Source organism: Sprattus sprattus (assembly GCF_963457725.1).
Source record: "Sprattus sprattus genome assembly, chromosome: 18".
NCBI lineage: Eukaryota > Metazoa > Chordata > Actinopteri > Clupeiformes > Clupeidae > Sprattus > Sprattus sprattus.
In genome coordinates, this window is record NC_137916.1 from 9,742,545 (window position 1) to 9,754,903 (window position 12,359).

Below are 12,359 nucleotides of genomic sequence, written 5' to 3' on the forward strand. Positions count from 1 at the left end.
ATGCGATCAATGTGGGCAGTTAGCAAATAAGTCTTAAAGTACACACACACACACACACACACACACACACACACACACAAACAAAGACACACACAGACATACCTATTGAGTGTTGCTGTAGCAATCATGGCCACGCACTGGATAATGTTTAATAGACACCCAATACAAACACTGAGTGATCCAGAGGGAATGAAAGAAAGAGAGGGCGACAGTTTGTCGATTCACACAGTCCAGATATACATGAAACTCCCCAACCTCATTTTCATCTTTTGAAAATCAAATAAAAACTGCTTCAGATATGCCGTGTGAGTAGCTGTGTGTGTGGGTGTAGGACGATACAATACGTAGTAGATAAGGAACTGGTATTTTTCTGTGCTACCTTTTGTCAACAAAAACTCCTTGACAAGTTAAAGATAAAAGAGAATATTGTTTAAATAATAAATCATGCAACAGTCAATGCTACACTCCCCCACAATAACTGTATAATCATACCTTAGCAGTTTTTATCTTTTAATGGCTTGACTGGCAATTCCACACAATTCCAAACTTAGTTTTTTGAAGTTAAATCGTCTCACCAAGGGAAGGGGATTGGCCCATACATATACATGAGAGAGATATGCAGCACTGACAAATGTTTAGATTAGCATTTGAAATATGCCACCTTGTGTAATCAAGAAAGGGATTGTTGATTCACAGCTAAGGAGTGGTGAAGTCTTGGCAGGGGGGGAAATGAAACGCATTGAGTTTTGTCCTATGTACTCTGAAGGTGTGACCAAGCATTAGGCTAAATGTATTTTGTAACCCATTCTCAATTACCTTTGGTTTGAAGGTGTATAGGTCGTTCCAGGACACTTACCCAAGCTTGGCATCAGGATTGTATTGTTTGCTCATGCCTTTTGCCAGTGTTTGAAGGAATGGGTTTGGTATTTGAACTCTCAGCTTATTTTTGTGTGACTGGGTGGAATTGTACCTTTTTTTTCCCGACAACCAGAATCAAAGAGGCAAGACATACATTTGCAAAATGGCTGCCTAGGCACTGCATCTCTTTTGTGATCAACATGTGGGATCAAAACACCTTGCTTACCACTGGATCTTTAGAGTGTTAAAGATGACCGTGTGGAGGCGTCCTGCCAAAAACATGGATGTGACTCATAATCCTTGACCCTCTCTTCAGATGAGTGCTCACACTGCCCGGCTGACTCCAGACGCCCAAGCAAGCCGCTGATCGGAAGGTGAAAGGTCGGTTGCCACGGGGATCCCGGGCGTCGGCATGGAGACGGTGGTGATCGTGGCTATCGGGGTGCTGGCGACCATCTTCCTGGCCTCGTTCCTGGCACTGGTTGTTGTATGCCGCCATCGCTACTGTCACCCATGGGGCCATTTACACCACTATGATTCTAAGTGAGTTAGAGAGAGAAAGAAAGAAAGAAAGAGAGAGTACCAGCGGTGTGTTCACCATGTTTTAATGGCTGTTTTCTTTAAAATACTGTGTGGAAAAATGCAACTCTAGGATATTGCACATATATCCTAAATTATTCAAACAATGATATAATATTAAATGTTTCTTTCTTTCCTTCTGTCTCTCTCCCTAAGGCCCACGGTTGACTTGATAGGCGCTATGGAGACTCAGAGTGAGCCTTCTGAGCTGGAGCTGGACGATGTGGTCATCACCAACCCTCACATCGAGGCCATCCTGGAGAACGAGGACTGGATTGAAGATGCTTCGTATGTCCCCACCACATCACACTCAGTACCGTTTAGTCATCTTCACCACTGTCAAAAAGCATTAGCAGGATTTACATTCAGATGGACATTCTTGTATCACCAATAAGAAATGACAGTATTTTGATGGTGTTCTGTCTTCATTTCACCTTTCCTTTATCGTTCTCTCAGCGGTCTGGTGTCCCACTGCATTTCTATTTTAAAGGTAAATCTGATTGTAGAAAACAGTTTCCTGTTTTATCGTTGGTTTACTGAGGTTCAAAGAAATGGTTTAACCAATGACATGTGTTTCATTCAGATATGTCACACTCTGACTGAGAAGTTGGTTGCCATGACAATGGGCTCTGGGGCAAAGGTCAAGGCTCCAGCCAGCCTCAGTGACATCATCAGCGTGGCCAAACGCATTAGCCCCAGGTACATCCAAGGCATTAGAATTAATTTTACACATTGCAGCTCACCAAGGAGAGACAGAAATACAGTATCTTTAAATTATCAGTCTATTAAGATAAAGAGCCTGCTAGTACAGAACATGTTTAGCATCTGCTTAAACAATCCAATTCCGAGTGCCTTTACAGGACTACATTACCCCTTCTTCCTTTGTCTGTGTAGGGTGGATGATGTGGTGCGTTCCATGTATCCTCCTTTGGACCCTATTCTCCTGGATGCCAGGTAATTGATCACAATCTTTAGGCTCTAAGAACAATATCTGCAAATTAAATAAACATACACATACACCCACAACTGAGCATAAAATAGATCTCTTTATGTTTATTTTTTGTTCTAATTATGTCCTATCAGAGCCACCGCCCTCCTGCTTTCTGTCAGTCATCTGGTGCTGGTTACCCGGAACGCTTGTCACATGTCGGGCAGCATGGATTGGATCGACCAATCGTTGCACGCCGCAGAGGATCACATGGTGGTGCTGAGAGAGGCAGCACTGGCGTCTGAGCCCGAGAGGAGGTTACCAGACAGAGAGCAGGCCATCTGAACTCACACACACTCACGCACTCACAAACCCACATACGCTCATGTGCACAAACACACAGACACTTTCACAACCAAAATCATTCACACAAACACACACCTGTTCACACCTGTATATACACCTAATTACTCAATTGTACCAATCACCAACACTGATAGACTTACCACAAGTCACACACACATACTACAGGCCAATTTTCACAAGCATCCTCCCCACAACTTTACATATCCAATTACCTTGTCCGTATGTATGGTAGAACACTTCACAAGCCTCTTTAGTCCTCTCTGTAGCTGTCCTTTGCTACTGTGTTCTTTTCTTTATTCCTATCTCACTCAGTTACCACCATTTTGTCTCACGCAGTCCAGAATTCCCCCATTTTCTGTCTAGTTTGCACAGAATTTCTCAGTATTGTAAATTTCTTGATAATCCTGGAGCCACATAAATGTCTGGAGTAAGTGAAGAGGACTTACAAAAGGTTGCAATGCTTAATGAAATTAAGTCTTAGAGGGTTCTCAAAGGTTCAACATGTTAGAAATCACAAAGTAACATATTTAGCTGAACAGATAAGAATTTAGTCAGTTTTCTGTGTATATTGACACTATCCAATGCTGTCTGACAGTTGTCATTATTTTAGAACTGGGCTCAGTATTTTGTGAACAGATAATATTTTCTTAAAATTGTATGATCATTGATTTTGCTTAAAGTTATGATTTTATGCCACGTGTGTTTACATAGAGACACTCTCATTCAAATTGAGGAAATGTAATTTTCAAGAGTCTCCCTCACACACACATACACACACACACACCCCTGCTAGTTTTCCCATCACTAATAGGTGGCTGGGCCTCCTGAGCAGGGCAGGGTTGTGGAGCATAGCGTCACATGAGGGCTTAAAGCTCCTACTAATCTCATCAGTGAAAACACACAGCTACACAGTCTCTGATGAACACCTCACCAACCACACAGTCCCTGCCTTCAGCTTCACCGGTTTATTCTCTACTGGGGTGTTCAATGTTGGTGAGGTGGTGGTGATGTTAATGGTGAGAGCAGAAAGCAGGGACTGTGTGGTTGGTGAGGTGGTGGTGATGTTAATGGTGAGAGCTGAAGGCAGGGACTGTGTGGTTGGTGAGGTGTTCATCAGAGACTGTGTAGCTGTGTGTTTACACTGATGAGATTACCATACACACAGTCCCTGCCTTCAGCTCTCACCATTTACATCACCACCACCTCACCAACCACAGTCACTACCTTCAGCGCTCACCATTAACATCACCACCACCTCACCAACATTGAACACCCCAGTAGAGAATAAACCGGTAGACCAAACTAGCCAGTTTTATCTGAGAATCTCTTACCCCGCCACCCTTCCCTCACACCCACACAAACACACAAACAACACACGAGGTTAATTGAAAATTCTTTTCAAGCTTAAGTGAGTCAAACTCATTGAAAAGGCAGATTTGCCTTGAGAATGTCCACTCTCTGAATTTCGCCATTAGCAGAACATCCTGTTGTGAAATGTAGAAATGGATTCAGCCTCAACGGAAGCACAGCTGCATCAGTATAAGTGTATAGACACACAGGCTCTGAAAGAGTGATCAAGGACAAACAGCGTAGACAGGGACTTACCCTTCCTCATTGTCTTTTATTAGGTTGATTTTCCTCTCTTCGTTTTTTGTATGCATTCTCTTTCCCTCATAAAATATCTACAGAGATTGTGACTGACTTTTACACGGTTTCTGTTTCCTCTTTCATCCCTCTGATCTGATTTGTACAGGTAAATTAAAATTTCATAGGAAAAAAAAAAACCTCTACAATGCTGTGATGTTACATTTTTCAGTTTGTTGTCCATGTTGTTTCGTTAACTGAAAACACATTCAGTAAAATCTACAGCTAAGTTCAGTATTAAAACCACACGTCATTCTCATTACACTTACTCTGTTCTGGCCAGAGGTAAAGAAAGGAGCTCACATTAGCAGGGGGCTTGTGAATGCTATACAGTGTATGGAGTTGCCTCTTGTGCTTGCACTGAATGTGTACTATACACTACAAGGAAATCAAATTCAAAAAGAACATTTGACCATCCCTGTGAGTAGGGTTTAAGGCTCTGTAATGACCAATTGTCAAAGGACACACACACACACACACAGGCACACACACATACCCACGCACAAGCACACACTTTTAAACAGGCGACTAGAGGGGGAGGAGGAGGGGGACCCTGTACATGTGTGTGTGCAAAGAGGGGCCACTTAACAAGAATACTTTTCACAAAAATAGAAAATACAAAAAGTTTTCTTTTTAAAAGATAGCTTTTTGCTGACAGAAAATAAAATCTACTTTATATATATAAAAAAAACTGTGTTGAAATGTGGATATCAATAAAGTCCTTTAGTTTTCTTCAGGTTGACTTGCTGCCAATCAGGAAGTGAGGCGTATTCATCCCTCTTCATGCCCAAAGCCATCTCAAATTTTACAGGAAAAAAACAAACAACAGTTAATTACACATGATGTTTCGTATGATGAAGGCAACACATGTATCCACAAGGTCTGGCCACAGTTGTAAATCATTAACAAAAATGGCATGACCGCCTCTAGCTGACTAGGTAATCCACACAACTGCTTTCTCTTGCCATTGCTTAAACCCTGACAAGCATATTCAGGCATTTAGTTACAGGCGCCCATTAGCACTAGCTGCCATGCTAACTGATGCATTGGGGGTTGGTAATAACTGCTACAGACTACAATCCCTGTGAGCTGATGGCCCTCTGGGCTCTCTATGTTCTGTGGCACTGCGGAGCTCACCTGCAGGTCGTTGTCAGACAGGTAGGCCTCCAGATGCAGTGGGTCCACCCCCTCCGGTAGGGGCCTCCTCAGGAGCTGCTCCAGGGGGAAGTGATGTGTGCTGAGGGCAGTTAGGGCGTCCTGCACCAGGGTCAGCTTCTTACGCGGAGCCTCTTCCTGCCAGCACAAAACAGAAAGGGTGCTGAATATCAGGTGACTGTGTGTGTGTGTCTGTTTGTGTGTGTGTGTGTGTGTGTTCGGTTCCTTTAACTCTGCTGATATATCAAGATGCTACCAACACCAGCCCATTCCCAAGAAGAATGACTGGTGACTGGAAGAATGGTTATGACTGAAACATGGCACTGGTGAAAGACACATGAGAGGGTGATGTTGGCTATGGGGAGGACGCTGGAGCTGGGGGGTGGTGGAGATGGTGCTGGCCTGACCTGGGATGATGTCCTGGGGCTCCACTGAGGGAAGACGTTGGTAAAGGTGAGCGGCTCAGCTCCATCCTCTATCAGATAGGCCAGCGGAGGGCGCCGTGGGTTACGCTCTGGAGCACAGGACCATAAATACACATATGTACACGGTCAGACTCCAGGTGCGCCAACACACACACACACAAAGACACATACAGTCACAGAAAGACACACACAACCACCTGTCTTTCCACTGCACTGACCTCTGCAGTACTGGAGGGTGGTCTCACATATGTACACGGTCATACTCCAGGTGTGCCCACACACACACACACTTAGTCCCTGCGCACACAACCACCTGTCTCTCAACTGCACTGACCTCTGCAGTACTGGAGGGTTGTCTCCATGGCGCACTTCCTCTCTCTGTCCCAGTGGGGGCGCTGGCAGTCTGATGCCTCTCCGCTCTCCCACAGGTACACCTCCAGACAGTTATCCAACAGGAAGAGAGCTGGAAAGACAGAGAGGGGAGAAGGTTGAGCTGTTTCTGATAGGTGCCTTTTTGTCTGTGTCTTACTGCGTATTGCACAAATTCATTATTTTATGAAACCCTGTGAACTGGATCCCTAAAGTTATGTGTCATGTGTCATCACAAATGTTGAAGTTTGAACACTCAACTTAAAGCATTGCATAACAAAGCTGTGGGTGACCATTAGCTGTGGGTGACCACAATTGTGACCATTCAAAAAACTGGTGTATGTGTGTTGCATGTTGCGATGCATTTGTTGCTCCTTACCTGGCTGTGACACAGAGTATACATTATCTTGCAGGAAAGGCATTGCCATGGCAACACCTGGCACCCTGAAGGGATTCAGTAGCTCCACCCCCTTGAAAGTCCCTGATTGGGCACTCAGATGGAAAAGGCGGGGTGTGAAGTTATACTTCCCAGGGTCTGTGGGGAAACATAGCATTTGAATGACTATTCATATATGTAAATGACTATACCTTGTGCATGGCTGTGTGTGCACATGTGTATGTGTAGGTGAGGATGAACGTAGGATCTAAGCACCTTGTAACATGCAGTCATAGGCCTTTCGGTCCTGCTGCCCAATGGCAGCCCAGAACTCTGTTGGCTCCGCCCCTTCCTCCAATTCTTGAACCCTGATACTGACACCAGGACTCAAACCCAGCTCAGGAGGACACCTTAGATACACACACACACACACAAAAACACACATCCACACACACAAACAGATGCACGTGCACACACACATATAAATAAGTATATGAACACAAAGTATTCCATAACTCAATCAAATTGAATTAGCAGAAAGACTTGCAAACCATGACCGTTGACAGGATATGTTACCTACCTGTGCAGCAGGTGCTCTACGGTGTGTTTGGCCACTTGCCGGGTGCTGGGGTGGGCCTTACAGCCGTTCCACAGGTACAGCGCTCTCTGCTGGGGGTTGAGCAGCAGCAGACAGCCGCGGGATCGCAGACTGGAGCAGCAGCACTCAATCTCAGAGAGAGAAGCCTCTACTAGCACAGCACCCTTCACGCAGAACAGACGCCAGCAAACTACAACACACACACACACACACACACAAATATCACTGTAAACACAGCACTTTTAATCATGGGTTTAATGCCCAGGGAACACACATACTGATGAAAAAAATTATATACTGTATGTCTGCTAAATCAATGAATGTAAACACACACACGCCACCAACAACCACAATTTCACACACATTATGGCGTGAGAACCAAACACAAATGACAAACATTCACCGACAGAGTAAGATATATGTATATACATACACACACACACACCTGTGTTGTTGGCAGTGTCTTCCCTCCTGCCCCTGTGAAGGACCAGGCCACCTTGGAACAGCTGCAGGAAGCATGGAGGCTCCTCCCCCTGAGCCACCAGCACCTGAGCTCCACAGCTATTGGCCAGAGCTGGCGGAAGCTCCTGTCCACAGTGGCGTGAGTGACGGCCCTGCCAGAGGAAGAGGGCGGAGCGCTCCAGACCGACTTCATCACCAGTGGCAACTATCTGATCAACTGCCAACAGAACCGAGCAACATAAATACGTAAAGGCTTAAACACCCAATAAAAAGTATTGCGTGAACAAATGTATAGATGTTGTGTAGTTACTAAGCATATTACCCAATTATATATTGCCCAATTAAATATAAAAGATCATCAATTAGAGATCATCAATATTCTTAAATCATGCACTGAAGCGCACACACACACACACACACATACACATCTATTAGGTAACAGACATATGGCATAATATAGATATACAGCCGCGGAAAAAATTAAGAGACCACTTCAAAATTATCAGTTTCTCTGGTTTTACTATTTATTGGTATGTGTTAAAGTAAAATGTACATTTTTGTTTTATTCTATAACCTACTGGCAACATTCCTACCAAATTTCAAATAAAAATATTGTCATTTAGATCATTTATTTGCAGAAAAATGACAATTGGTCAAAATAGCAAAAAAGATGCAGTGTCTTCAGATCTCGAATAATGCAAAGAAAACAAGCTCATATTCATTTTTAAACTACACAATACTAATGCTTTAACTTAGGAAGAGTTCAGAAATCAATATTTGGTGGAATAACCTTGATTTCAAATCACAACTTTCATGTGTCTTGGCATGCTCTCCACCAGTCTTTCACATTGCCGTTGGGTGACTTTATGCTACTCCTGGCGCAAGAATTCAAGCAGCTCGGCTTTTTTTCATGGCTTGTGACCATCCATCTTCCTCTTGATCACATTTCAGAGTTTTTTTTATGGGATTCAGGTCTCGAAATTGGGCTGGCCATGACAGGGTCCTGATCTGGTGATACTCCATCCACACCTTTACTGGCCTGGCTGTGTGGCATGGAGCATTGCCCTGCTGGAAAAAACACTTCTCAGAGTTGGGGAACATTGTCAGAGCAAAAGGAAGCAAGTTTTTCTTCCGGGACAACGTTGTACTTTGCCTGGCTGAGGTTTGTAAAAGACCATAAGGATTGAACCAAAGCCGACTGGAGGGTCTCCTAGTTCGTCTTCTCTGATGAGTCCAATTTCACAGTAGGTGCAAGACTCTGTGGCTTGTAGGCCTCTCCAGGTCTCCGTCTAACCATCAGACGACCATGTGTTGGGCAAAGCTGAAAATTGGACTCATCAGAGAAGACGAACTAGGAGACCTTCCAGTCCGCTTTGGTTCAATCCTTATGGTCTTTTACAAACCTCCAGCATGGCAATGCTCCATGCCACACAGCCAGGCCAGTAAAGGTGTGGATGGAGTATCACCAGATCAGGACCCTGTCATGGCCAGCCCAATTTCGAGACCTGAATCCCATAAAAAAAACTCTGAAATGTGATCAAGAGGAAGATGGATGGTCACAAACCATGAAAAGAAGCCGAGCTGCTTGAATTCTTGCGCCAGGAGTAGCATAAAGTCACCCAACGGCAATGTGAAAGACTGGTGGAAAGCATGCCAAGACACATGAAAGTTGTGATTTGAAATCAAGGTTATTCCACCAAATATTGATTTCTGAACTCTTCCTAAGTTAAAGCATTAGTATTGTGTAGTTTAAAAATGAATATGAGCTTGTTTTCTTTGCATTATTCGAGATCTGAAGACACTGCATCTTTTTTGCTATTTTGACTAATTGTCATTTTTCTGCAAATAAATGATCTAAATGACAATATTTTTATTTGAAATTTGGTAGGAATGTTGCCAGTAGGTTATAAAATAAAACTAAAATGTACATTTTACTTTAAGACATACCAATAAATAGTAAAACCAGAGAAACTGATAATTTTGAAGTGGTCTCTTAATTTTTTCCGCGGCTGTATACGTACACACTTGGTATTTAAAATATACAAGATAGATAGATAGATAAAAACTTTATTGCCACACAACAATGTTGGTGGTATTCTTTTGTCAGAGGTGGCATCACATTGTACGTATTTACATGTCTAAAAGTTCCAAAACACCCCAGCATGTATACACATGTGCCCACACACACACACACACACACACACACACACACACACACACACACACACAGCACACACAGGTCCCTCCTCACCCAGAGCAGTGAGGCAGTAGCTCCAGCGGATGGCGTAGGTGTCTCCTTCATGGAACTGTCCAGAGCTCTGAGGGGACACCTGGCTCTCCCCACGCTCGCCAATGTGCCACGTCTCCACGGCAACTGTGCTCAGCTCTGCCTGCCGACCGTCACTCAACGTGACAAGGTCCCGCCCCCTCTGCACATCCACACCCTCCAGGAGCACAGGCCCTGCCCCTGACGCACCCTCTCCAGCCAGCAGGGCTTTGGCATCGCAAGACCAGCCCTCCGAGTGCAAAGAGATGGCACTCTGGGTAAAGAGATGGGTAGGCTGGGTTAGGGTATTCACCAATCACCAATCACCAACCACTCAAACTGTTTGGTTAAAAATGACAAGTTCTCTCCATTCCCACTCCCACTGTTTAATTACTATAAATTACCATCTGGTGCATGTACAGATACACTGTAAAAAAATGGGATGTGTGCGTGTTTACATAATATATACAGTATATGTGTGTGTTTGTGTGTGTGTGTGTGTGTGTGTGTGTGTATGTGTTATATTGGTGGTTCTCACCACCTGTGGGGTCTCCACAGTGGGGGTGCAGATGTCCTCTCTGCCAGAGCTCGTGTCGGGCCAGTCCACAAACTTCTGTCTGAACAGCGCTGTCTCATTCCCCTCAAACAGACGACCCAGCAGGGCCCAGCTAGGGCGCCCAACACCCTGCCTGGACAAAAATAAATAAAAAACCTGACATTACAAAACATGTATTTGAACAATTTGAATTGCAAACAAACATGTATTTGAGGTGATATTGCAACTACTGTTGGACAATTATGTAATGTATTTGTCTTTTTGATTGTTTGTTTGTATTTGCGTATTGTTAAAGGAACTCACCTGGGTATGTGTGCATTAGTGGCTGAAACGTCCAAAGGGTTGACCCTGCAGTTGCTGTAGTCATAAGGTCCTGCCCACACCTGCTGAGCCAGTAGCAGCGCCACCTTGCGGTCCCCTGGGGTAACGTCTTTCCCATGCCACAGGTAGACCTCACTCCCAAAGTCAAACACCAGAGTCTGGGAGAGGAGCATGAGCAGGACTTACACAGAGACTGAGCATGAAAACGCACCAGGAATGCAAGCACACAGTAATACATCTGTATCTGGATGTCTGGGCAAGATGGGGAACATAGATAGCAACTGCAATTTTGTAGCAAACAGAAAGGATTGTAAATTCTGATATTCTGAGTATTTTAGCGTTGACCACCAGGGGGCAGTAGAGAGAGAGGTGTGGGTGTGCTCCAGTGCGGCCGGAGGTGGGTACCTGAGTGGAGCCCAGCAGGGAGATGCTTGAGGCGGTGGCCCATCCCTGGTCATGAGGCAAAAGCCGGTCCTCCTCCAGCTGGTAAACACAATTAGACTCCACCAGCGCACTCTCAAACAGCTCATCCTCCTCAGGGCCACCAGCACCTGCCATCAGTGACAGACACGATTAACAAACATTGACACACAAACACATTTCATGAAAACCACACACATGAGTTAGAAACACAAAACACAGAAGTTAGAAACCAAAAAAACAAACACACTAGTTGTTTGATCTTCTGATTGTTCTTTGACAGCAAGACAGATGTTGCCCAGTAGACCAAAGACACTCACCCTTGTACTCTGTTCTTCCACCTAGAAGGTTCCAGAACTCCATGGCTTGAGAACTCTCACTGTTCACTCCCTCCTCAAGGTGAATCACCTGTGCTGCCTGGCAACCCAGGTCCCGCTGGCTCTGGACTATGAAGGCGATCTCGGAGGCCTGTAACATTATGAATCAAATTTATTTGGCGATAAATATGACCAGAACATTACAACACTGGCATTAAACACGGACACAGCAAAAACACCAACAAACATTAGCAATTAAAATGTGCAATAATCAGTCATTACCATTTCCAGTAAATATTTCTAATTACAAATCATTACAGACCATAAAATGCAATTATCAGGGCTGCTAAATGCACTGAGGCTCCTTCAGGCAATTGTACAGTGCATCTGATGAATAACAATGAAAATGTGTTCCAGCAAATAGCTCAGAATAATTAAGTAATAAAAGTGTAAAGACAGTGATCCATACATTTGATTGAGATAATGCGTTTCAAACAGGAGCTGCAAAGGATCAATGTGTTGCCCTCTGCTTTCTTTGCATGGCACTTGAGAATGATGAGAATAATCATCCCTTATTTGCCAATTATTTTACCATCATTTTGAATGAAATCTCATTATATGGATTTTTCTTTATTTGAGCGCTACGTACCTCTAATGCGCAGATTCATTCAATGTAAAATTGACATCTGCACCGCATCTGACCCTGACACTCAACCCAT

General features: G+C 44.1%; 2 protein-coding genes across 7 annotated transcripts in view; one reads left to right on the forward strand and one right to left on the reverse strand.

Annotated features, from left to right (window-relative positions):
- The first annotated feature begins 1,264 nt into the window (after positions 1–1,264).
- On the forward strand, positions 1,265–3,472 carry tmem98 (transmembrane protein 98). Its single transcript, XM_080857058.1, has 6 exons — positions 1,265–1,401; positions 1,594–1,725; positions 1,894–1,927; positions 2,021–2,136; positions 2,332–2,391; positions 2,521–3,472. Exons 1-6 carry the CDS (start codon positions 1,271–1,273, stop codon positions 2,708–2,710), a joined length of 663 nt encoding a protein of 220 aa, XP_080713184.1. The 5' UTR covers positions 1,265–1,270; the 3' UTR covers positions 2,711–3,472.
- An 849-nt stretch (positions 3,473–4,321) lies between these two features.
- Positions 4,322–12,359, reverse strand: part of svilc (supervillin c) — a 30,585-nt gene continuing 22,547 nt past the window's right edge. For 5 of the 6 annotated variants that reach the window (XM_080856664.1, XM_080856663.1, XM_080856660.1 and 2 more), the window contains 13 exons: positions 11,644–11,791; positions 11,309–11,454; positions 10,886–11,061; positions 10,565–10,715; positions 10,012–10,300; positions 7,744–7,977; positions 7,281–7,488; positions 6,977–7,110; positions 6,704–6,859; positions 6,290–6,418; positions 5,938–6,044; positions 5,513–5,668; positions 4,322–5,172 (listed from right to left, as the gene is read on the reverse strand). In XM_080856664.1, the coding sequence (XP_080712790.1) occupies positions 5,086–5,172; positions 5,513–5,668; positions 5,938–6,044; positions 6,290–6,418; positions 6,704–6,859; positions 6,977–7,110; positions 7,281–7,488; positions 7,744–7,977; positions 10,012–10,300; positions 10,565–10,715; positions 10,886–11,061; positions 11,309–11,454; positions 11,644–11,791 (2,121 nt within the window). In that variant the 3' untranslated portion in view covers positions 4,322–5,085. The remainder of the gene's footprint in view (positions 5,173–5,512; positions 5,669–5,937; positions 6,045–6,289; positions 6,419–6,703; positions 6,860–6,976; positions 7,111–7,280; positions 7,489–7,743; positions 7,978–10,011; positions 10,301–10,564; positions 10,716–10,885; positions 11,062–11,308; positions 11,455–11,643; positions 11,792–12,359) is intronic. The other variant, XM_080856662.1, reaches the window with a different exon arrangement.